General features: G+C 36.9%; 1 protein-coding gene across 5 annotated transcripts in view; it reads left to right on the plus strand.

Annotated features, from left to right (window-relative positions):
- Positions 1 to 23924, plus strand: part of NBEAL1 (neurobeachin like 1) — an 81328-nt gene that overhangs the window by 56331 nt on the left and 1073 nt on the right. For 2 of the 5 annotated variants that reach the window (XR_014616328.1, XM_084209813.1), the window contains exons 37-54: positions 143 to 276; positions 978 to 1079; positions 2223 to 2318; positions 2435 to 2559; positions 3762 to 3902; positions 3997 to 4127; positions 5135 to 5244; positions 5729 to 5846; positions 6452 to 6549; positions 6838 to 6954; positions 7450 to 7539; positions 8666 to 8775; positions 9375 to 9547; positions 9985 to 10079; positions 11510 to 11626; positions 12309 to 12470; positions 13535 to 13683; positions 14347 to 14482. Coding sequence is in view for 3 of the 5 variants with exons in the window: in XM_084209813.1 (XP_084065939.1) it covers positions 143 to 276; positions 978 to 1079; positions 2223 to 2318; positions 2435 to 2559; positions 3762 to 3902; positions 3997 to 4127; positions 5135 to 5244; positions 5729 to 5846; positions 6452 to 6549; positions 6838 to 6954; positions 7450 to 7539; positions 8666 to 8775; positions 9375 to 9547; positions 9985 to 10079; positions 11510 to 11626; positions 12309 to 12470; positions 13535 to 13683; positions 14347 to 14482 (2204 nt within the window). In the remaining 2 variants the exon portion in view is untranslated. Of the gene's footprint in view, positions 1 to 142; positions 277 to 977; positions 1080 to 2222; positions 2319 to 2434; positions 2560 to 3761; positions 3903 to 3996; positions 4128 to 5134; positions 5245 to 5728; positions 5847 to 6451; positions 6550 to 6837; positions 6955 to 7449; positions 7540 to 8665; positions 8776 to 9374; positions 9548 to 9984; positions 10080 to 11509; positions 11627 to 12308; positions 12471 to 13534; positions 13684 to 14346; positions 16882 to 17053; positions 23758 to 23924 lie in introns of those variants that run through there. The other 3 variants (XR_014616329.1, XM_084209812.1, XM_084209811.1) reach the window with 3 other exon arrangements.

Genomic DNA, 23924 nt, shown 5'->3' on the forward strand with positions numbered 1-23924 from the left:
AAATGGTTAAACACGTCAGCTATAAGACTTTCCTTTTCTAGGAATAACTCTGAGGTGATGGAAGCTGGTACTGCACTGTGTCTGTATGAAAAGGGTTTTTTTAATGTATATTCCAACTCAGTAAACAGAGTGTTCCTCCTAGGGGTAGGTTTTGATTTCAAATGGCACCTTTCTCAAATTCGAGAGATCCATTTACGTCGGTACAACCTGAGGAGGTCAGCTTTGGAGATCTTCCTTACGGATCAAACCAACTATTTCCTCAACTTCAATAAGGAGGTATGGGTTTCCTAAATGTCATGGATTTATGTAATAAGCACAAGGTTAAGTTTAAGATCAGTGATTAAATTTGAGTCTGGTGCCTTTCTTAATACCATAACACTAATAGCAAAAGGTTTGCTTTTTTTACATAGTTATCATGGAAAACCACACTGCAGTCTGGCACCTAGAAACTGATCAATTGTGAGAAGATAGCTAAAACAAGATTCTCCTTTTTCCTGTCTCTCTCTCTGTTATACAGAATGATTATTTAACTAAAATCACATCAGTAAAATCTAAATGTTTTGAAGCCCATCTTTTTAAAGATTGAGCAAATTAATTGCAAATCAAAGGGGACTTTAACAACAACATTAGATATCATTGATATTCAATGGTTAAGGAGTAGTGAACTTTTTCCCCCTCTGGGTAATATCAGTGATCCTTTTTATGAGGGACTATGATAAATTTCAAAACTTAGGGTGAGTTACGTACTGGCAGGTCAGCGTACTAGTAGGTCAGCTCTTAGAAAATGTTGCATGGTTTGGTTTTGATGTGAAGGATGTCACATCCATCCATGTCCAAACATTTTAAACAGCAAGAGATCAAAGTACTTGAAAGTGTAACTGTGTCCTAATTATTTCATATTTTAATTAGCAGACAAGTTGCTTAAATGTCAGCTTCAATCTCCAGAAAATTGTTTAATTAGTGCTGTTTACTAACAGGTACGAAACAAAGTGTATAGTCGGATACTGTCGCTGCGTTCTCCAAACATTTCTGGGACCAGATCTCCACAGGAACTTTTCAAAGCGTCAGGTTTGATGCAGGTACGAGACCTCAGCTCAATGGTCTAAAGAATTCCTCTGCTTTTTGAAGGACTCCCCCAATGTTTAGATGGCAGCTGCCAATTTCTACCCTCAGCCTGGCCCCTGGACTTTCACGTGCATATTTTTAGGATGGTTTGGTTTGTGCTTACAGTCAGGTAAATGGGTATAGTCAGCTCTGGTGATGTGATTGACAGGCATTTTAACATGAACATGAAACATGGCAGATTGGCTTCTGGTTTTAGTCTATGATCTTGAGTGCTGTTTTGAAACTTCTTTCACTGGATGTGCAAATAATTTTCCCTGCTATCTTTCCATGATGGAGCTTTCAAAAAAACTCATGTGAAGATTAAGCGGGAATTAGTAGTATTGGTAAAAAATGAAAATGTCAAAATGTCTATATTACCATAAACACAGATAAATTTTTAAATATAGTAAATGTATTTTTATCTTCCATCTCTTTATGCTGAAATTGTTTTCTCTGAGGGAGGAAGCTTTACAAATAAGTTTAAAATATTGGAAATATTTTGATTGTTCTTTGTTTTCCTGACAATAAAAACTGAGTTGTATACTTACACAGAGAAAATATCATCTGTCATGACACATCTCCATCACTCTACAGACAAATACTGAGCCTTTCTGAACAGTCTGTTCTTTGGTTTAGAATATAACAATGGAGCAAACAGAGGTGCACAGACAACTTGGTTTACAAATTGTTAACCTGTACTGTTAACCAATGTGAGAATAATTTAGAAATAAATCTTGATCTTAGCACTCAGATGGATTTTAAAGTTCTGTTCTCCTTTTTATCAGTACCTGCATACTTGCCTTTTTGTTTCTCTTACTTCCTGTTTTTCTTTTCTGTTTTAGCAAGGTTGCTAATTGTCTGCTGCTCTGTATTTGAAACAGTACTGTCACCAATCAGGGCCTGATTTCAATGAAATATAGATAGCACAATCACTGAATCAAAGGGAAAATAAACTTCATTATGAGAAATTGAATCTGGACTTGCATACAATTTTTGTGGTCTTGTGCTTTTCACTTGCCAGTGCTATCCTCTGGCATATAGATACTGACAAGATGTGTAATTTGCAATAATTATATCTTTGATATAGTGAATTCCATTTTATTTTCTTTGTCTTTCAGAAATGGGTGAATAGAGAAATATCCAACTTTGACTACCTTATTCAGCTAAACACTATGGCAGGACGAACTTACAATGACCTTGCTCAATATCCTGTGGTAATTAAAAAGTTAATTTTTAAATTTTTGCCAAAGGAATGTGTTTCTTCTGGTTTGAAAGATGTATATTTAATCTCTGTCTGATGTTTGACTTACTTTTTTTTTTTTTTTTTTAGTTTCCCTGGATTTTACGAGATTATACCTCAGAAGAACTGGACCTCAATAATCCTGCAGTATTTAGGGACCTGTCCAAACCTATAGGTGTGGTAAATGAGAAGAATGCTAAGACTGTGAAAGAAAAGTATGTATTTGAACACTTGGTTATATTTCTTTGTCTTTTCTGAGCCTCCAGGCTAATAACAAATTCAAAAAATCAAGTTCTGACAGTGAAATTTTTGAAGCTGATTTTATGACATAACAGATGCCCTTGCAAATGTGGTTGGTTTGTTGTTCCTGCTGCATTCAAACTATATTATATAGCACTCAGTTATACAGCAGTGAAAGGACAAAATTTACTGTTGTAAATTTTCAGTTGTTTCTCAGCTGTGGAGATGAAAAACTGAAAGATTGTAGAAACAATTTAATGGCTTGAAAAGACATAATGTGTCCCATATCTGCTTGAAGATAAGGAATGAGAAATCATATTGCTGAGTTGAGCTGCCTGTGCTAAGAGGTAGCATTGATCCTAAATCTGTGCTTCCTCTTTTTTTCAAGCACAGATTATTATCTTCAAATTAAAATAGGTCTCAAGTGACTTTCAGCAAGTCCTCTGTAGGTACCAATGACAGGTATGCCCACAGAGCAGTGTAGTGATTTCTCCCTTGTTTGCTAGTCTGGGGAGTGAGTTTGTTATTATACCAGACTGCAGTCAGGTGTCTTCCAAAATCTTCTGAAAACTTGGAACATGGAGAAATTCCTTTGGATGATTAGGCTGTATTCTGACTGTAGTGAGTGGGTTCTCTAGAAGAATGTTAAACTAGAATTTCTCTTACCAGTATTGTGAGGCTGAGGAATATATCAGCCAGATGGTGGCATGGTAGAGTGAGTTTGCCAGTAGAAAAGGAAATAAACATGAGTGTGAAAAAGATCTCTCTTCTGCATCCTGCACAGTCAAACACATTTCCTAAATCTTGCAGGAAACCATAACATGGCTCTTCACTAGTAAATACTCATTTTAGTGCTGGGGGGGTGTGTTGGTCTGTTGTATGAAGTCATCAGTCTTGTCTGCCCTTTGTCTGGTTTCTGACAGCTGATAGCAAATGCCTAGGGAAGAGTATAACAGGCATGCAAAGGCTTCATCTGGTGTACATTTTTATCTTTCTGCAGTCTTTTTCTTAGGGACTTTATAAGTAAGATTTGGAATCTTCATGTTTGATGTCACTCAGTGTATTTTTCTCTCATAGATTGCTATGGTATTTTTTAAATTTTTCCCTGGAATAAGCGTAATCCACGTGTAAATCAGCCATAATGCTCAGTTGTATTGATAAAGATTTCTTCTTTCAGATACGAGAATTTTGAGGATCCTCTTGGGATGATTGACAAATTTCACTATGGGACACATTACTCAAATGCTGCTGGTGTCATGCATTACCTCATTCGGGTAGAGCCTTTCACAACACTTCATATCCAGCTTCAGAGTGGCAGGTATGCAGGGCAAATAAGCAGCCCCCTTCTGCTTCTTCCTTGTCATTTTACTGAGGGAGTTGTCAAAGTCTAACCTGGATTTTCTGATCCACAGATTCGACTGTGCTGACAGACAGTTCCACTCTATTCCTGCTACCTGGCAGGCGCTCATGGACAACCCCAATGATGTCAAGGAACTTATCCCAGAGTTCTTCTACTTTCCAGAGTTCCTGGAGAATCAGAATGGTAAACTGACTGCTAAGAATATTCTCACAGGAAGCTGTTTCTGTATTCTTCAGAAAAGAATTGTTACAACCATTTGTGAATGCTGAGGAACACTCACTAGTTAAACCTTATTGTGTGGTTGTAGACATTAATCATGATGCTGGCTTTAAACTGTTTCATGAAGATACCAGTTGTGTTAAGCAGCCTAAACATAGTTTAAAATTCAGGCTTTGGGCTTAAGGATAGCTAAAAATAGTGTTGTTTACCCAATGGAGAGTGTCAGAGATGCTCACTGGGATGTTTGAAAAAGTTAGTTAATGCTGATTAAATACATAGCAAAAGTTAAGAGATTAATTATAATTATTATAATGCTGATTAAAAAGACAGTATCCTGCATTCTGACGTGATACTTCTTTATAAATTCACATTTATTGTTTGGTGATTTGTTTCTCTATCTTTGCACAATTTGAAAATGGATTTGTATGTTTTGCTGCTACAATGTACTAGAGTTCTAAATTAGAAAAATTGAGAACTCCCAAGTCCAACTTTCAAGTAATTTAAGTGTTTAGAGTTGTTTCAATGATTGCTGGTGAGATTTCAGACTTCTTAAAAGCCTTGGTTTTATAACCATTTAAACTTCTAAGTATCTCCTTTCTTATGAATAACCTTATTGAAGTGTTTTGGACACTTAATCCTGGAAAAATGCAGTATACAATTATGTTTACAAACAGGCAAATGCTGATATGTTTACAGATAGATGTGTAAAAGACTAATACTACTTCTATGGTTGGGACTTCAGCTTCAAAATAATTTAGATAATTGTTATCCATTATAATTTAAAATTGTAAACATGCAGAATAGAACTTAGCCTCCTATGTTAGTGGTAGAGTTATTAGGGATTTACATTAATAGCTTTTCAATATCCTTCTCTTGCATTGAGAAAATAATTATTTTTCATTTTTATTGAGAAATTAAGGTACTTGAAATATTTTGTAGCAACTCTAAAACTTTTCTGAATTATTCACCAGGTTTTAACTTAGGCCAGCTTCAAATGTCCAAAGAGGTGGTAAACGATGTTGTTCTGCCTAAGTGGGCCCACTCCCCTGAAGACTTTATTTATAAACACAGGAAGGCTCTGGTAAGATGTTGTTTGTATGTGTAACATAATCATAAAGGAAGTGCACCTGCAGATTGTTACTGTGGCTTAAATGTAAAACAAGTGGGATGGCATTCAAACTAGAGTTGTGGTTGCATTTGACATTACAAGTACCACTAGAACTTCCAGTTAAAAGCTCTGTGGATGTTGATAAAATGCTGAAAAGACCATTTAATCTCTTGGGCATTTTGAGCACTAATGATTTGGGCATTGCTGTCCTAGAAGATGAAATGCAGAGGTAGGTGAGTAGGCTTCCTTTGCTGTTTAAAAATGACTTTGTCTGGTCTTACCTGGCAGTTACTGCCCATAGCACGCAAGATTCTTATGCTTCTGCCCTACATATTGCTAAATACCTAATTTGTGGATTCTCTTTATTTAGGAATTGAATCTTTTCCATAGAGAATAGTAAAAACTTCAAGAGAGAACAGTATTTCTAATTCTTACAAGAGCATTTTTTTCCTTCTAGGAATCTGAGTATGTTTCTGCTCATCTTCATGAATGGATAGATTTGATTTTTGGCTACAAGCAGAGGGGACCAGCTGCAGTGGAGGCGCTTAATGTGTTCTATTATTGTACTTATGAAGGTACAAAGCATGTTCTCTTGTCATTGTCATCAGGCTTGTGAGTTTTCATTATTAGACAGTAGACACTTGATTTGTGAGTGTACCATTCAGTAGCATATGGTAAGGCAGCAGATTTATAGATGAAATATGGCAGCAAACCTCGTAAGGTGTCATCAAAAAAAAGTACATTTTCTTATCTTTTTTCCTAGAAGTTACTGGGTTTTCTTGCCACTTATTTACTTGCTTAAAAGCATATGTGGGAAGAGGTTTCTTGTGGTTTAGAGTTCAGGCACATTGCAAAAGCAATTAATATTAGAGACAAATTTAGTCTGTTAATTTCAAAGCTAACTTTTGGCTGGTTTTTGCGTGCTACTTGTTGCTTGCAATGAGGTAAATTAAATTCATTTGATAAGACAAAGGCCTACACTTCTTGCCTTGACAGATAGACTTAAAATTCCACGTGCAGAGTGGAGTTTTCAGATTGTATTTTAAATGGAGGCATTGTCTGGGGGTAAAGGTCATAATGCTGCAAGTAAATTAAGTTGACCATATTGGTTCTTAATAAGTTGTTTGGATTGTGTTCTTTTTTTTTTTTCCTACTCTTCCTCGTTCTGATTGTGATCCAGGGGCTGTGGATTTGGATGCTTTAACAGATGAGAAAGAAAGGAAGGCTTTAGAAGGGATGATAAACAATTTTGGGCAAACTCCTTGTCAGCTGTTAAAGGTACTGCTCTTTTGCTCCCTCTCAACCAGACTTTGTGGTTAAATACAACTGAATTACAGGGACTTCCGAACAAAAAAATGGTTTTTAAGGTAATGGTTTGTCATTTTAGCAACATGAAATCTTTGCCACATCACCAAAGAATCCATTTTCAAAATAAATTAATTTACTTCAAGAAGGGATATTAGGTATTTAAGACTGTTTTCCCATTAAGATTCTGAGTATCTCATGTGCACTGAACAAATTGATAAACTAGTCTAATTTGTTACTCCTTCAAATATTGCCTCCTAGGAGCCCCATCCACAAAGGCTGTCAGCAGAAGAGGTAGTACAAAGACTAACTAAAAGTGATACCTCTACTCTGAATCTCTTCCAACACCTCACTGAGCTGAAGTCATTCTTCATAGAGGTAGATGTGTTACTTGAAATTGTTTGAAGTATAACATGAAATTTGATGTACTTGAAACAAAAGGTCACAACCTGGATGAAAATAAACTTGCTTCCTATTTAGAGAGAATATTTTACAATGCAGTGTGTATTAAATGAGTTCTGTCTTTTTAGTTGGCTTCACAGAGGTTGAATCCCATAATCTGCTGGCTGCTTGTGTGGGTGTTGTTTGAGTATTAAATTAGTCACCACACCAAGAAAGCTGCAAGCCTCACTGGTGGTGTGTGAGGAATCACTGAACTTGGTAGTTAAACTCCCTGATTTGGGTCAGGGTTTCACCTGCAGTGTTTGTGGTGAAGCTTAACCTGCACAAACTGAATGGGTGTGTGCCAATGCCTTAGGGTGCTCTGCAGGTCTGACACTGATTCCAGAGCTTTGCATCTTACTCTTTACAGATTCTAGATTTATCCTTTAGCTTTTGGATATAATCAGATCAAACCCATGTCCTTTCTCTTAGGGAATTAGTGATGGTGTGCCCATTGTCAAAGCTGTTGTCCCCAGGAATCAGTCACGCTCCTTTATTTCTCAGGGAAGCCCAGAGATCTTGGTGAGTTGCATGTGTCAATAGTGTTCTTAAACTGCAGATAGTCAAATGAGTGTATTTTTTTTATGCAGCTTGTAGAGAAATATTTCTTAACTTCCTGAAGTTCCTCTTCAAATGTGTTCCTTTAACCTGAAGCAACTGTCAGTTAAGTTAAATATTTATCTTCCAAGGAAAAGCCAGGCTGATTTGTTGAATGGCATTTAAGAGCTGATGAGATATGACTGTAAATTATAGTGAGGCATATTGTAAGTTGCCACTTGATCAACTTCCCTGCAACAACCAATTTGCTAATGCAATGCAGTCCAGATTTAAAATTACAGCATTGAGTTATTAATGGTGTCATTGTTTGTCATTGCTTTCCAACCCATACGTTAAACTATACCATATCTGGTGCATGCACATTTCTAAAACTAACTCTTGCACTAATGCACATTCTTGTACTATGGCAGATACCAAATAATGAAAGGACAACAGTGGTTTTGTATCTGCATCTGTATATATGGCCTAGACACTCAGCCCAGTGCAATATACCTTTGTTATGCAGGAAAGAATATTCCAATATTCCTATTTTGTATGTCAAAGTTATTGTTTTGGCTTAATTGTGGTACATTCATAAGTTATTTGAGCACATCTAAAATTCTCCATGTGTTTTTCATAAATATCTAACCAAAGTTACCTTGAATATTTAGATTCCTTTGTTACTTCCTCAGAAATGAAACTGTAGTACAATGTTTGTTAAACTTCTTGTGTTAATATGTTTACTATTAACAGTTAATATTCAGAGAAGAGAAGAAGCAGCAGCTTAAACTAAATGACTGATTTGTAATGGAATATTTGAGAGGGGTTGGGATTTTTAGTGTTTGTCTCCTCCCATCCTTCCTACCCCAGCTTCTCTGACCTATGTTGAACATGGACTATTCTAATATGGTTCTGTGTACCACGTGTGGATTAATTTATCTGAGTGGGATTTTTTATTGATTTGTTTGTTTGGGGGGAGGTGCATGTGCTCTTTCCTTTGTGGTAGGTTTTCAAGAAGCCTCTGCTGGACCTTATGCAAGCTCCATTAGCATCAAGGAAAGCAGAAAGTAAACCTCTGGGTTTCATCAACTTTTTCATTAAACTTTTTTAGGTAACAGCAAGTCTGAACTGCGTTATTGGAACTCATGGTTGGCTGCCTTATGACAAAAATATTTCCAACTATTTTACATTCATCAAAGATACAACAGTGACAAATCCCAAGTAAGCAAATTTTGAGGAGGGGTACAGATGAATGTATCTAAAATAATGAAATACAATAATTGTTGAAAAATCATTGAAAATACTGTTTTCACTGTCAGAGTTTTCACCTAAGAATGCATCTTCTGGTGTTCAGTAATATTACCTCTAATCTGTAATAGCATTCTAGTACAGTTATGTAAGTGATATTTCAGGCTTCATTCTTAGAGCTACTTCTAATTTTTTCTAATTATCAATCATAAAAACTCATTGTGGAATCTGGGATAGTCTTCATGCATTCTTATGCTGGAGTAATACATAGGCATATGAGGTATATTTGGATTTTTTGCTTTTAGAAAATTCCTTTTTTGTCTTTAATGTTACAATGCTTAGCAGGGACATGAGTTATCCAAAAAAAAAATCTAAGATGAAAAAAAAAATCTAAGATTAAAAAAAAAATCTAAGATGAAATCTCGCTTCCGGTCACTGGTGGCAGTGAGAGTTTTGCCATGGGTGTAGCCTCTTCTATAGATGGAATTCATTACTGATGTTTACAGACAGAGGGTGCAAAATACGTGGATGTGAACCAAGGTTACTGTTAACTGCTCGTCGTTTGCCTGCAGAACACAGCGCAGCATGAGTGGTCCTTTTGCCCCAGGGCTGGAGATCACCTCCAAGCTGTTTGCAGTGTCCCATGACGCAAAGCTGCTCTTCAGTGCCGGACACTGGGACAACAGCATCCGAGTGACATCCCTTACCAAAGGCAAACTGATGGGGCAGCACATCAGGCACATGGGTCAGTCACTCTATGTTGGGAAATGGAAAGGGTTATGTGTGTTATTTGGTGCTCCCAGAATATAGCCACGTGCCCTGGGCACCTGAGTGTAGCAGCTGTAAAGGAATGGCAGCATAAGAACAGAAGAATGCTTGAATTCTGATTATAGATAAGTACTTGAGCATGGCTTTTCAGTCATTGGACTGGTGCTTTGATGTAGTTTCAAAATAAGGCTTGCCTGCTATTTTTAGGTAGCAAAGCTGAATGTGTCAAGTGGGTACATTTGGCTGTATGATGATTTCATTGTTTACTAGTGTCACCAGCCCTTATCACAGTAGAGTATTTCATGCTGACTGCAAATCAGGATACAGTGTGACAAATTGTATCCACACTGTCAGTCTGAGGGAAATTAGTCTTAATTACCCAAGTGAAAACTTTGTCTTCTTTTCTTTATCTAGATATTGTGACCTGCTTGGCAATAGACCACTGTGGAATTCATTTAATTTCAGGCTCCAGAGATACTACCTGTATGATATGGCAGATTGTTCACCAGGTGGGTTATTTAGGCATACTCAGAAGCAGTTTCTGGATATATTTTTTTCCTCTGTTTTGCTATTATGTTTAATTGATTTCTTTTCAGGTTTGTAGGGAAGATAGTGCACTAAAATCAATTAGCTTAGTTATTTTACTCCTGTTGTCTTCTCTGAAGTACTATACATATTAGTTACTGTATAGATGAAGTGCACTATTTTAGAGGCTCTCTTAAAGATTTCATAGATTGTTTGCAGGGCAGGCAAATAAGAATTTTATATTTCTAGGCAGTTCGCTCCTAGTAGTTGCATTTTAGCACTGCCTTTTCTCTGTGGTGGGTATTGATAACTACAGCAAAGACAGCGCTGTCTATTACCTGCATTTGAACTGGCATATGAGAATTTTTTTATATTGTGTCTCATGCGTTCACACAGTGAAAGTAATTGTGTGATCCATGTGTGTACTTATATTCAATCATGATTTCCATTTAATGCTGATTTGATTGTTGCATTTAAGATATACAAGTAGGATTAATTCCTGAGGTAAGCTGTCATATTTCAGACAGTAGATTTCATCAAGTCACCTTGTGCTTATCGTGGAACTAAAGTCAACACATTAAAGCAGTAGAGTGATGAATAATTGCATGTGCTTTTGTGGAAACTGTCTTTATGGTGGGAGTATTTATAATTCTGTAAAGAAGTAGTTTGTAGTAACAGTGCATGGTCAAAAAAAGTAAGACCTTAGTGCTCGTAGGAGTAGCTTTTTGTCTCAAGTGGGGATAAATGTTGGAGATTTTTTACATTTCTTTTCATGGTGAGTTAACTCACACTCTGGAAATTATCTTTATTTAGAAGTGCTTTTTCTGAAGACTTTTAATGTATTTTTTATTAATAGATATGTAAATGCTATTTTATGCATAGCAAATGTTTCTTGTGAGACTTTTATCTTGGTCTTTACAAAGTGGCAGCAATGGACTGTGTACTGGCATTTCCATTCTACTTGCCTTCTCTGCAGTGACACCTTTTGTATTTTGATACTTATTCTTTATTCCTGCATGCTTCAGGCTTTTAGGGCCTGATTGGCAAGCACATCTTTATGACAAAAATGAAGAATGAGTGTGTTGATGGGATATGTGAACAACTCCTGTTAGGCCTGCTCACTGTTGTCCTTGCACTCCTGGACACCTGCAGGGGTAGGAAGGAGTCAGTGAAGTAACCTTGTCTCTCACACCCACGCAATAACTACATTTTCATTCATTCTTGGGATTTCAGTAAGTGAGGTGCTGAGATAGAGGGTAATAAATTGATATTGGAGTGATGAGTTATGCCTTTGGCTTTTGACCTCTGTCAAATATACACCTCACACAACTGGTACTGAAGATACCAGAAGTTCATTTTTTGTTTGTCCTTCAGCTGCAAGAGAATGTGTCATTGCACTTTTTGTTACTCTCAGGGAGGAGTGCCTGTAGGCCTGGCACCTAAGCCATTACAGATCCTTTATGGGCACACAGATGAAGTTTCGAGTGTTGGCATCAGCACTGAACTGGACATGGCGGTGTCAGGATCCAGGGTAAGCACATTCCAACTTGTCTTTTTTTTGCCTCTTCTCAACCAAACTCAAACCATATAAAGTGTTTGAAGTTGATTAAGAATAATAGAAAAAAGTTACTATTTCACAATCTTTTTCTCAAGCCTTCCTTATCAATAGGTTAATTGCCATCCCCTTTGCTGTCTGCTTTAATCAGACTGTCTCAAACCACTGTGCAGAGCATAGGCCTCGCCTACTATGTGGTGTTATTCTGCACAGATGAGCTTTAATATGTGTGGACTTTCTTGGAGATTTTAAGCTTCTCATAGCAACAGTGTTCTGATTGTTTCTTCCCTACTGTGTTAACCCTGAAGGTTCTGTGCCACTTGCTCATGTTATGCCTTACTGTATTGCACAGGCAGGCTGCTGAACTCTGGCTTTGTACTCCATGTAATGCCTACTTATTAATGTGACCTGTGAAATGGCTGATTTGCTGCCTATTCTCCCTCTTGCCCTACTTGCATTTGTTTTTTTCATATGCCTGTAGTACATGATCTTGAGGGGAAGGCTTCTTTGTGCAGAGCTCCTAATGCTCAGGAGTCCTTATCTCCCACTAAGTATTGAAGTGCATTCAGAGTATTCCCTGTGTCCTGTGTATGTAAATACTGAATGTTGTGGTAACTCTCCTGCTGAATATCCACTGCCCTCGATGTGGTTGCTGCAGGATGGCACTGTCATTGTCCGCACTATTCGGAAAGGTCAGTACGTGAGGACTCTGCGACCCCCTTGTGAGAGTTCTCTCCTGCTGACTGTTCCCAATCTGGCTGTGTCCTGGGAAGGCCACATAGTTGTCCACACCAGCGTGGAAGGAAAGACTACTCTCAAGGTACTTAAGTTTGTGGAAAACCTCTGTTTCTGTCACTGAAGATTTTAATCATAAGTGTATCTAACATTATCTCATTTTCCATAGTAATGAGGCTTTTTGAGTGTGCAGTGTCAGTTTCCGTATTTTTTTAAATTCTGCTGGCCAATTCAAGTGAAATTTGGTTAAAGGTAAGTGACAGGCATGTTGTGCTACTGTGAGTTTCATGAAGATCTCCAAACACCTGCGAGATGCTCAAGCATACATTAATGTGTCTTCCTGGGAGAGCCACTTTGGACTGGAAAACTAGGGGAAACAAGTTCACTGTGCACAGGAACAGAGGCTTATAAGGAGAGCAGCAACTTCTGGGTGCAAAATGCTCAGTGTCCACAGAGTTTCTTAATTTGGGATTGGAGATACAGCTGTAAAGCTGTGTCTGTTGAGCTGTGTAATTGCTTTAATAATGGTAGAGGTGTTGTGATTTCTTTAAACATGGGAGATTTCTTGGAAAACAAATCTCTGATGTAAGCATACTAACTACATTAAGAAGAGGGGGAGAGAAGAGATTCAAGGTAATGCCAGGCTGGAAGAACTTAAAATGGTTTTGTTATTTGCATCTATAATCCAGCAAGAAGTCATTGGCTTGTCTAGAAAATGCTTCTGGATCTAGCTCTGTGGAAATATGCTTGTTTCCTTCTGCTTTTGGATTTGTGAGGGCAAGAGAGTAAGGGGGCTGAAGCAAGCCTGAAGATGACTGCAATCTTGCTTTCTCCTTTCTTAATAAAAGTTATTATAAAATAGGGACCTATCTATTAAATCCATGGATGTTTCCAGGACATTTAGAATTGATTGAATGGACTACAACGTTACATCAAGAGGTAGCTTCAAAAACCTCCATACAGGACCTTACCTCCACACACACTGAGGATAGACTCACTACTCTTGCATTGTTCAACAGGGAGACTGTTGTCAGCATTATCGTCTGTGGGTTTTTGCCAAATTGGTGCCTTTTGATGAGAAAAACATACAAGTACAACACTCTTCATCCTATGAGTCCTCTGTGACATATTTATTTTTGATCTCTTCAGGATAAGAATGCATTACATCTCTATTCTGTCAATGGGAAATATCTGGGTTCTGAGACGCTGAAAGAGGAAGTGTCTGATCTGTGTGTAACTGGCGAATATATTGTCATGGGCAGCTTGCAGGGATTTCTTTCCATACGAGATCTCTACAGGTAATGTACCAGCATTTTTACTGAGATACAAAATATGGAGGCTTATAGAGGAGTGGCTGTGTAATAAACTTTGCTTGGTGCTATAGGTGATAGTGTTGCTTTTCATGTGTTCCCCCAAAAAAAATTGTTTTGGTGGAACTAAGATGTGGAGAAAAATAAAATGAGAGATTGTAACAGATCTCTTTCTTGCCAGACATTTATCCCAATTAAACACCGAGAACTGACAGGAGGAGCTGTCAGTTTGCAAACTGCTGTGATTAGTCACAGGGAGTTCAGGAATTGCAGGATCAAGCCTCATATAGTTCTGCACCAAGTTTTCAGTTCCACTTACTGCTTGGCTCTGTAGAGCTCCATTGCTCCTCAGAATGGGAGGGATGTTTGTCACTTAGGCAGCTGTGGGACTAATGTCGCTGTTTTTCAGTGAAAATGTCTTAGCTTACTGACTTAACCTATCCACATCTGTTCTTGTTTTGAAGCTCAATTTTGGGATAAAATTTGATTCTTAGGATACAGTTAGATAATTGAAAGTGCAAATTTTATCCTTGAGAAACTGTGTTTTATAGTGCATCCCATGGACAGCAATTTCACTTGCATGTGATTTTTTGCAGTATGTGCAAGCAAATACATGATGTACTTTCTCTCTGTGGTTTTTGTTCCTTTCAGCCTGAGTCTGAGCATCTCTCCCTTAGCCATGAGACTGCCAATCCATTGCATTTCTGTCACCAAAGAGTACAGCCACATCCTCGTTGGCTTGGAGGACGGCAAGTTGATTATCGTTGGTGTTGGCAAGCCGGCAGAGGTAAAACCCACCATCAAGAACTTTTTCTACCGAACAGTGGGAAGTTCACTTATTTCTGCTTTCCAGTTGAGCAAGAGGTCTCCTCTATGGCAGGGTAAATTTAAGAGCAAGTTTCAGTTTTCAGTGGGAAACAAATAACTTTTGAGACTGCTCTACTGAAAGTTCTGGTTAAGGATCAGATGTGTTATAGGGATCGCAGATGGGAAGCTCAGCTGGACTAACTTCCAGACTTTATCACTCACATCTGAATAAGCAAAGTCATAATAGCTAACCTTTTCTGAATGGGATAGTGTTGTCAGCCTCTTCTTGATGAAATAATTTTCCAGAAGAAAATTGGAAATGAAAGAGAGCAAGCTACTTTCTTTTTTTTTTTTTATGGTTTCTATCAGATATCTTTTAAAATGCATTGACTGACATTGGGGAAAAAGGTATTACTTCTTTCTGTTGAGAGTCTCTAATGGCAATGCACAGGGAATCACTTCTGTAGGTTCCCAGTATGCTTGTGCTCCATATGGTGAATAGAAACTTGTTGGTCCTGCATATGCAATATCAATCACAGAGCATCCATCTCTCAAATACATATGCCCAATTTTTCTTGCGCAAAACCATAGTTTTTACTTTAATTACTTCTTGTAATGACTTTCAAAGTACTTGAGTTAACTTAAAACTGCTTATTATCTTTATAACTCAATCTCTGTTGTGCTGCTATGTATTTATTTGAAAATGTGATTATCACTTTTGCATGATCTTTAGCACATGCTGGAAAAGTGTGTATCAATTCTATTTTATATTTTAAATGTGAAAACAGAGCAACTTTATTTGTCAGTATTTTTAAATTTTCTTGCTAGGATATGCATAGTTTAATATTGGAAAAATATTCACACAATGAGAGTCTGATTTTGCTTGCACTGGATGTGGAGGGAAGATTTCCACTGGCTTTCAGTTTTCTATTGTAGAATTGAAAAAGACCTGATTATTATGTGGTTAAACATATGGTTGTAACAGCAGTTTTAAAGCCACTGTCATTTCTAAGCTTCCTATTCCATAGAAAAGATCTTTTGTAGGCTGAAATTTGTGTGTATCATTAGACTGAAGGCTTTTGTTTTCTTATTTTCATTTTCATTTTTTAATCACATCTATTTTTCTAACTATGCAGAAAGTGTTATTTCAAAGACTGGATTCCTTTTATGGTTATAGAGGCTTTCCAGTGACTTTTTTCCCAGGATTTTCTGTTTACAGTTCAGATTATATGCAAGCTTAATATCAGTGTAAATAGATTTTTTTTTTCTAACACAAACCTATAAGGAACAACATTATGTCCCAGATTTTCTAGTTTTCTATAATGGCATCAATCAATATATTTGAAAAGTGTGTGTATGTGTGGTGTTCATTTGTTGAATGACTTATTTTGGAAGGAATATGTTGACTCCTGGAACTTTATCTGTATGCAGAAGGCAGTGTTGTAGTTCTGGCTTTCAGTGGTGATATTGATCCTTAGGGCAGAGGATTGGATCCTTAGCACAGACTTGCTTTAATGTGCAAAAAGTGAAATGCTGCTTGCTATTAAGATTGGCCCTTAGTGTTTCTGCACTGACAGTTTCTAATATGGAGTATAATAAATGCTTTTGTATTTTTAACAATTACTTAGCTGTTTTGGATGTTGCAGAAGTCTGGGCAATTATCACTTGTTAGTGTTAATCCTGGTCAGTGCTGTACTGATACATCTCAGAAGCAGGTAACATTTGTAGTAGCAATTGTGAGCAACTGTTCTCTAACTTGTAAAGGCATGGATCTTATTTATTGAACTGCAGGGATTTTCAGAACCTAATCAGCTGCCAGGCAGATCACTATTGGCCAATCATCAACCTTGTGATTGAGTAACAATAATGAAGTAACGGTAATGAAGAGTTTCTTGCAAACTGTTGTCAGATTGTAGACCTACCAGATGCTGGATTTAATATGGCCTCTGGTTGCTTGTTATCAATCTTATCCTATGGAATACTCACTATGAATTACTTCTGCTTTAAACATTCCTCTGAGCACTTCACCCAGGATCTTTGGAAGACTGTATAAATTTGATACCAGGAGATAACCTTTCTCTTTTTCCTTTATTCTGCTATCCCTGTCCTGCATCTTGGCTATTTTTTTCCCACTTCTAGCAATTTCTGTTTGAAATCTCTAAAATAAAATGTCCTTTCTTCTCATTTACTTCATTTTTGCTTGGCATTCACCTCTTCTTTTCTCCTCCTATCGAAATAGCAATCTAAACACTCTTTCTAAGCCATTTGAAGTAGGTTAAGCATATAAGTACACATTATGGGTAATATCCCTTTAACTGTTCAAATTCAGAGAAGACTGTGGTTGTGTTTTGTGTCTTGTTTTTGTCAGTCCCAAGAATAATCCCTAAGTGTAACTTTTAGTTTATTTTCAAATAATTTTTGTTGGTATATTTTGTTTATGCAGTACATTGTAGTGTCTGCATTTCACCAGATTCAGTGTCTGAATTCTTTTTTAATTTATCCACCTTATCCCTTCCCCCTCCTTTTGTTTCTCTGAATTACTTTTAAACAGATGCGCTCAGGTCAGCTTTCCCGAAAGCTGTGGGGATCAAGCAAACGGCTCAGCCAGATTTCATCAGGAGAGACTGAATATAACACTCAAGATTCCAAGTGATTGCTGCTTCTACATTCTTTCATGGATTCCAGAAAAATGTTTAATCTTTTGGTCACTTTAGATGTATAAATATGTAATTAGGGCTTTGAATCTGAAGCCCTTTGATTCCTGTTGATGAAGAACTTACGGTAGAGGTATAGTAGTAAGCATATGTACTCATGCAAGATAGCCTGCTTGCATATTTGTCCTTAACTGTGTTGACTTGTTCACAGCAAAATCCCTCTCTCAACAGCTGCTAAAACTGTGTTTTGGGAGGGCTAAAAAACCCTGAACCATCCCCACCAGAAGTCTTCAAACCCCCAGATTACTAATTGAATTTAAGATAAGTAGCATTTGATTTAAAGCTGAGTAGGGCCAGATGCTCCTTGATAACAAACAAGATATTTGGCTTTGCTTTGACAGCACTGTTTTTTCCCAGTAAATTAAAACTCTGGTAGTTGCAATGGTTGGATTCAGAATTGAATAGACGATGGTTACGACCTTCTCAATACGTTTGTTAGCGTAATGAACTTTATTGCAGTTTGTTTGTGTAAATGGCTATTGCTCTCTTCTTTTGTGTAGTTCCAATTTTAGGCTGTTCTGCAAGGAACATCTGTGTTGCACTACTTTTTCAGAAATTGTTTTAAGTACAGACATGAATAACTTCACAGGAGTTGGAGGTGGTGAAGGAGCTGAAGGAGGTAGGAAATATTGCTGCTGAAAATTATTTATATTGTTAAGTAAACTTCAGACATATACCAAGAAATCCCATTATATATTTAACATCTTGCAGAAATACCCAGGAGGACCTGTTATCTATACTGGTCAAATATCAATCTGCTTCATTAGGAAGGCAACTTCTGCAAACAAAAGATAAATTTCCACTGCAGAATCATTATGCAACATTGCAGCACAATTCAATTAAAAATAGCACCTGTTTGTTTTTTGGCTTGGTTTTCACCAAACCAGTTTTTAGCCATATTTTTTTTTTCTGTAAAAATAAACAGGGAAAAACAGATGATATATCCATTTTCAAAATGCATTTAAGACCTGGTAAAAGAAAATATCAGATCCTTATGTGTGCTCTATCAAATTGCTTACTATGTTTTGGAGAAGCCATTACTGATTTTGTTTTGTTTTGGTTTTTTTTGGTTTTTTTTTTTGTTTAGCGATACATGATGATAGAAGGGTGTGCATTTTCCTATCAATCTGATATCTTTCTTATGTTACTGACTGAAATTATAAACTCTATACTGTTAGAAAAGCTGGGTGCTGAGGGAAAAATACGAATTTCCAGATCAGCGTGCGAAGGTGTGTGTGTATGTGTATATATGTGTGTGTATGTATATTTGTATATTCATGTATGTATTAAAAGAAGAAAATCCCATAGGGTGAGGGGAGCACAGATACAAGGCAGGTGTAAGAGATTGTTAGGTAGTACGATCCCTTTTGGGTCCCCCTTTCTTCCCTCTACCATCTCTTTTCTTGTTATTTTTTATTTATTTATTGACATGAATGTGTGTTGTATCTCTCATAAATGTTATCAGATATTCCCTCTGTCTGGGGAGTTGTTGAACTACCTGAGGAACATAATGTATAATCTCATTTCATTAACTTTAAGCACAATATTTATTGACTTTATAGAAATAATATTTCCTTACCCTGCTAAAGGATAATCTTTACAAGTTGTGTTAGTCTCATTGAAACTGATTTCTCCTCCTCACTTTCTTTACTGGAAAAAAAATCCTTCTTGATGGCTGATTGGTGTACTTTGTAAAGAAAGCTGTGTTGCATTTTCTTAACTTTTGTAAATGAAATAATAAATCAGATTAGTGAACAAGTGGGTCTATGCATAGTTGCAATATTCTGCCTAATCACTGTGACAGACTGGATTGTCTGGAAAGTTAGAAGAAAATAAGAATTATTTTCCTGAGTCTCTTGCCAAGAGAAGATTAAGCTTCCAAAAGTAGAGTGGTGTGGGTTTTTTCATACTCCACGTATGTTAAAAAATGTAAATTAACCCACATCCTGTATTTTCAAATAAGCTATAGAGAAGTGAAAAATACTATTTTTAATCTATTACCTATCCAGTAAGAATACTAAGGATACTGTGGAAGTATTAAGTTTGTTCATGAGAATGTGAAGTATGTTTGTCCATTATGATTTCATGAAGAAGGGATTTCAGGGGAGCTTTTGTAGATTAGTTTAAAAGTATTTCAGCTCAGAATGGGAGATCTTTCTGTGTTATGGGAGGTTGAAAGCACTCAGTTGGGGCACTGAATTGATGGGTTTTATAGGTATGCATTAATGTTGTGTTTAAATGCATAGACAAGGCTAAGTGTTTATTTGGAGGGAAAGGGGGCAGGAAGTTATCATGTTTCAGGCTATGAGAATGAAGTGGAAAAAGGGAGATGGGTCTTAGGTAGTGTTTAGTGGGAGCACAGTTTTCTTCTTGTCACTTGCACAGAGGGGTTTGTATAAGCATTTTAAAACATCCTGTTGTGGGTTAGGTACGTTTATACAACAGCTGACTTAACATTTTTCAATATTAAAGAATAATGAATACAGTGTGTCAGTTTAAGTAAAATATAATGTTGCAATAATTGAAATAATTTATAATTAAGACCTTTGACTTGATTTGAATACTATAATTCCAGTGCATCACAAGCACTGGGTGATCATCACAAATACCTGGAACAGATTTAAATGTGGACAGTTCTTGGGCTTTCAAACTCAAGGCTGGTCTGTGCTCAGTACAAAACAGCAGCAGCAGAATGAGGAGGGGGCAGGTGAGCTCTGAGCTGCTGCTTTATGCCACAGGTAGAATGGCAACATCCATGGCCTTTGGATCTGAGATCTGGTCCTTGGGGGTGGGAGGTGTACACCATTACAGCTTGGCATCCTTGCCAGAGGTCATCTGGAAAGACCTCCATAGCTGTGAAAGTCTGCACTTTGCCTAAAACCAGCTTTAAATAAAAGATGAGTCGAAGTGTGAGCATTAGCTGGTATGTTGTTTCTTTTAGGTTTAACTTATTTGCATAAAAAGTAGAAAATAATGTTTAAAAATAGAAAATAATTCTTCTGATCACCTGTTTAGTCAGTTGCAGCCTGTTATGCAGTGCACTGTGAGTTGGTGAACTGACTTTCATAATTCTTTGATTTCCTCAAGCCAATAAAGCTTAGGATCCCAATTTTTTTTTCAGGTAGTATTGGTGAAATAAGATTCCCCTTTGGTTTAGTTCAAAGGTTTGTTTAACTGTAAAAAGTAAAGTTTTGAGAGTATAGTATTCCAATGAGGAATTTAGAACAAACAAGGGTTAAGTGACATTTATTTCATAGCACTACATTTGTCATGATCTTCTTTGTGATATCTTCATATGTTTAATTTTTAGAACAACTCTAATAATATTTATCAAAATTTAACATATGCTTACCTTTGAAGATGAGGAAGTAGGAGTGTAAATATATATATCTAAAAGAAACTGAAAACTGACCTACTTTTCATACCTGTATATAAACGAGATTAAGTAGTTAGCAGTATTAACTTCTTTGTAGCACAGTTTTGAACTTGCATACCAAAGGATATTTAGAAGACATGTCTCCTTTATTTCAAGTAAAATGTTTAAATTTCTCTAAATCAATTTTCTCTAAATCAACTTATAATTCTTGATAGTATTTTTAGTTGTCTTTTTAGCTATAGTGAAGAATCCCATCTAGTCTTTGCTGGGTTTGACCTATACAAGCATACAGAAAGTAAAATGCTCTTCAAGTTAGCATCTGACTGAGGCAGATTTTTCTGTAACCAATGTACTTATCTATTACTGACTCCTAGGATATCTAGAAACCACGTCTTCTATCGTCCATGTACCTTACCAGCACAACATCATAATCCCAGTCCTGAAGTAACTGCATTTGTCCTGATGGTTTAGACACATTGTGGAAATTAGATTTTCTTAGGAAGATAATTGTTTGATATTAAAAGAATAAAAAAACCCCCAACAAAAAACCAAAAAGCAAACAAACAAACAAAAAAACCCCCAACAAAACCAAAACAAACAAACAAAAAAACCCCCAAAAAAACCCCAATAAAACTACCCCCAACCCCCACAACTTCCCCTCCAAAAAACCCCAAACTCACCCACATCCATATTATAATTGTTTTGCTAATCTGCAACATTGATATAAACAAGCTTTTTCCCCTCTGGCATGCCTTAGATCATGCATATTATCACAAAACAGGTTTATCAGTCTTCCCAGGCTTTAAATGGCCAAATCAATTGGCTGTCTTACAAGGATCCCCAAAGTTGTATTGCTTTGTATTGAAAGTTGTATCTTTTGTCCTTTAAATGAGTGCAAAGAGCTAAGTTTCTGCACTGGAAAAATTCACACTGCAGGAATGATAAATTTATTTTTGTAATGCACAGATTTGGTAACTCCTGCTTTAGTCAATGGGAGCTGTATACCTCACTTCCCTAAACCATGTCTTCCTCCTCCCTGTTTCCTTTGCAAACCTTTCCCAATCTTAATGAACAAAATCATTAGAAAAGATAAGTAAAGGAACCAAATGCTGCACAAAGCTTTTACTGTGTATGTGTAATTAGTTGAAAATGTGTATCTGTATACAGATTATAGAGTGGTAGGGAGCTTTAGAGCTAGAAGCGGTGTGGAGATGTCGACCTCCTTCTTCCCCTATATTGAGAGTCTCTGTAGACCCATGCTCTGTATTGTCACCTGAAACATTGCTGTCTTCCACTGCCAAAGGCACCTTGCTGACTATGTTAAATGCTGAGCCGAGGTGCTGTGAGTATTTTTTTTCACTTTCAAAGAATTTTAAAAAGCCCGCACATTAAATGCATACCCTAAAGTGAGCCTAGGGCCTGATCTAATAAATACTGTTATGTGAAAGCACTACATAGGGTTGTATTTGTTTGATTGGAAATTCAAGCCTGTGCTTCAGCGCTTTCTAGGTCGTTTTATGCTTTCTGGCTTAAAAGCTGTGTTGGTTTTGACTGCAAACATGACACTTGTTGGAAGTCTTCTTTTGGGGAGAGTAAGTTTCCATGGTATCATACATGTGGGTTCATTGTATGCCAATGTTAGAATCAACTGAAGTGTTTGGAAGATGTCTTTCCTTTCATTCCAAGGAGCCAATCTTATTACTAAATTGCCCTTGTAAGCACATACTTTTGAAGGAAGCAAGTTTTCTAAAAAGCTACTGCATTAAAAAAATATATTTAAAATTTGATAAAATGCTATTGTTCCCTTCTTCAATGTTACGGATATCAGATGCCTGAATGTAAAAATGCCTGTGTGGCACCATAGCATGCTCTGCGTTTCAGTTGAGTGCCATTCACCTTACTGCAGTCTTGAACACCCCGTAGGTGAGGAACTGCTTGCAGTGTTTAGTCAAGGGTAGCCTTTGTTCAGTTTTAACTCACCTTTTTGCTGTGCACCTGTGGAAGAAGACTGGTGTGTCTTTACCTTTGTGGCCCAAATGAAATAGGTGATTCACGTGTTTTCAATAGAGTTCCTTCAGTCTGTGTTCTTCCTAGTTTTGTCCAGAGGAATTGAGAAATTTGGCAGGTATTTCCAGAGTTCAGGTCTATGCTTATACTCAGCACAGACATACTTTCATCACACATCTTCTGTCCCAGAAGCATGATTGTCAGTATAGACTATGGTTTAAAGCTGCTAAGGTGTTTTGAGATTGGAATATAAAACATCCAGCCGTATATATCATAGATCTAACTGAACTTGGGAGGCCATTTGTTTATTTAGCTTCCTATCTAGTCAGTATTTTCCTCTCAAGGGAGCCATATTTTTTGCCTTGAAATAGCTTTAAAATAAATTTAAATCTTGCACCTGACAGTACTACTTTAGTCATATGCAGCAGTGAGCTGTTTCTTAAAGAAAGCCATGAGTGGAAAAAAGAATTCAAGAAAAACTTGCAATACGTATTCTGATTCTGCAGGAGCAACTTAGGTGAGATTAGAGAAATGTTGCATGTGAGACTTACCTCCCTTTGGTCAGTGTTTGATGGAAGCTGTGATGCTACTCAGTTTGCCTGATAATTTTTTACTGAAGCTAATCAGGGGGTGGAAGCAAAGGCCTTACAGCAAAGTTAACCATATCTTCTGATAATTCTTAGAGATTGTGCAATTATGTGATTACAAATGGATCTTTAAATGCCAAAAAATGCCTTTTTAAAGAGTTAAATGTTAGGTCTGAGGAGTGTTGGAAATAGCTACTTTCAGAAATGAGCCTTCAGGCACTGTAAAGAACTTGCTGTCTGTCTTCTGTAAAGAGTTAAATGTTAGGTCTGAGGAGTGTTGGAAATAGCTACTTTCAGAAATGAGCCTTCAGGCACTGTAATGAACTTGCTGTCTGTCTTCTGTGCAATATCTTTTTCCCTCTGGGTGCTTTAAGAGTATACTGTATGTCTTACTTTGTTTTGATCAGTATGTTTTAAGAGTGTGTATATTGGCTAATGATGGATTTTTTCCTGTACAGCATGGTGGAAGATGTTTTAAAATTTTGCACTTTTCTAGGATTTGCAAGTTTGTAACCTGAAAATTTTTAACATGCACACTTTTGTACATAATTAGCATTGTATATATTTAACATGAGTCTGAAGCAAATAAAAGTAATTGAATGCATAACTTCTCCCTTAATTAATAGCACAAAAATTAACCTAAGTGTGGGAGTACACTGAACGAACAATTCTTTTATGTAGCAGGTAAAAAGTAAGCAGTGGGAACAGCTGACTCAGTGTCCTGTCTTAATTGTGTTA

This window comes from Fringilla coelebs (genome assembly GCF_963513975.1).
Source record: "Fringilla coelebs genome assembly, chromosome: 7".
NCBI classification, from domain to species: Eukaryota; Metazoa; Chordata; class Aves; order Passeriformes; family Fringillidae; genus Fringilla; species Fringilla coelebs.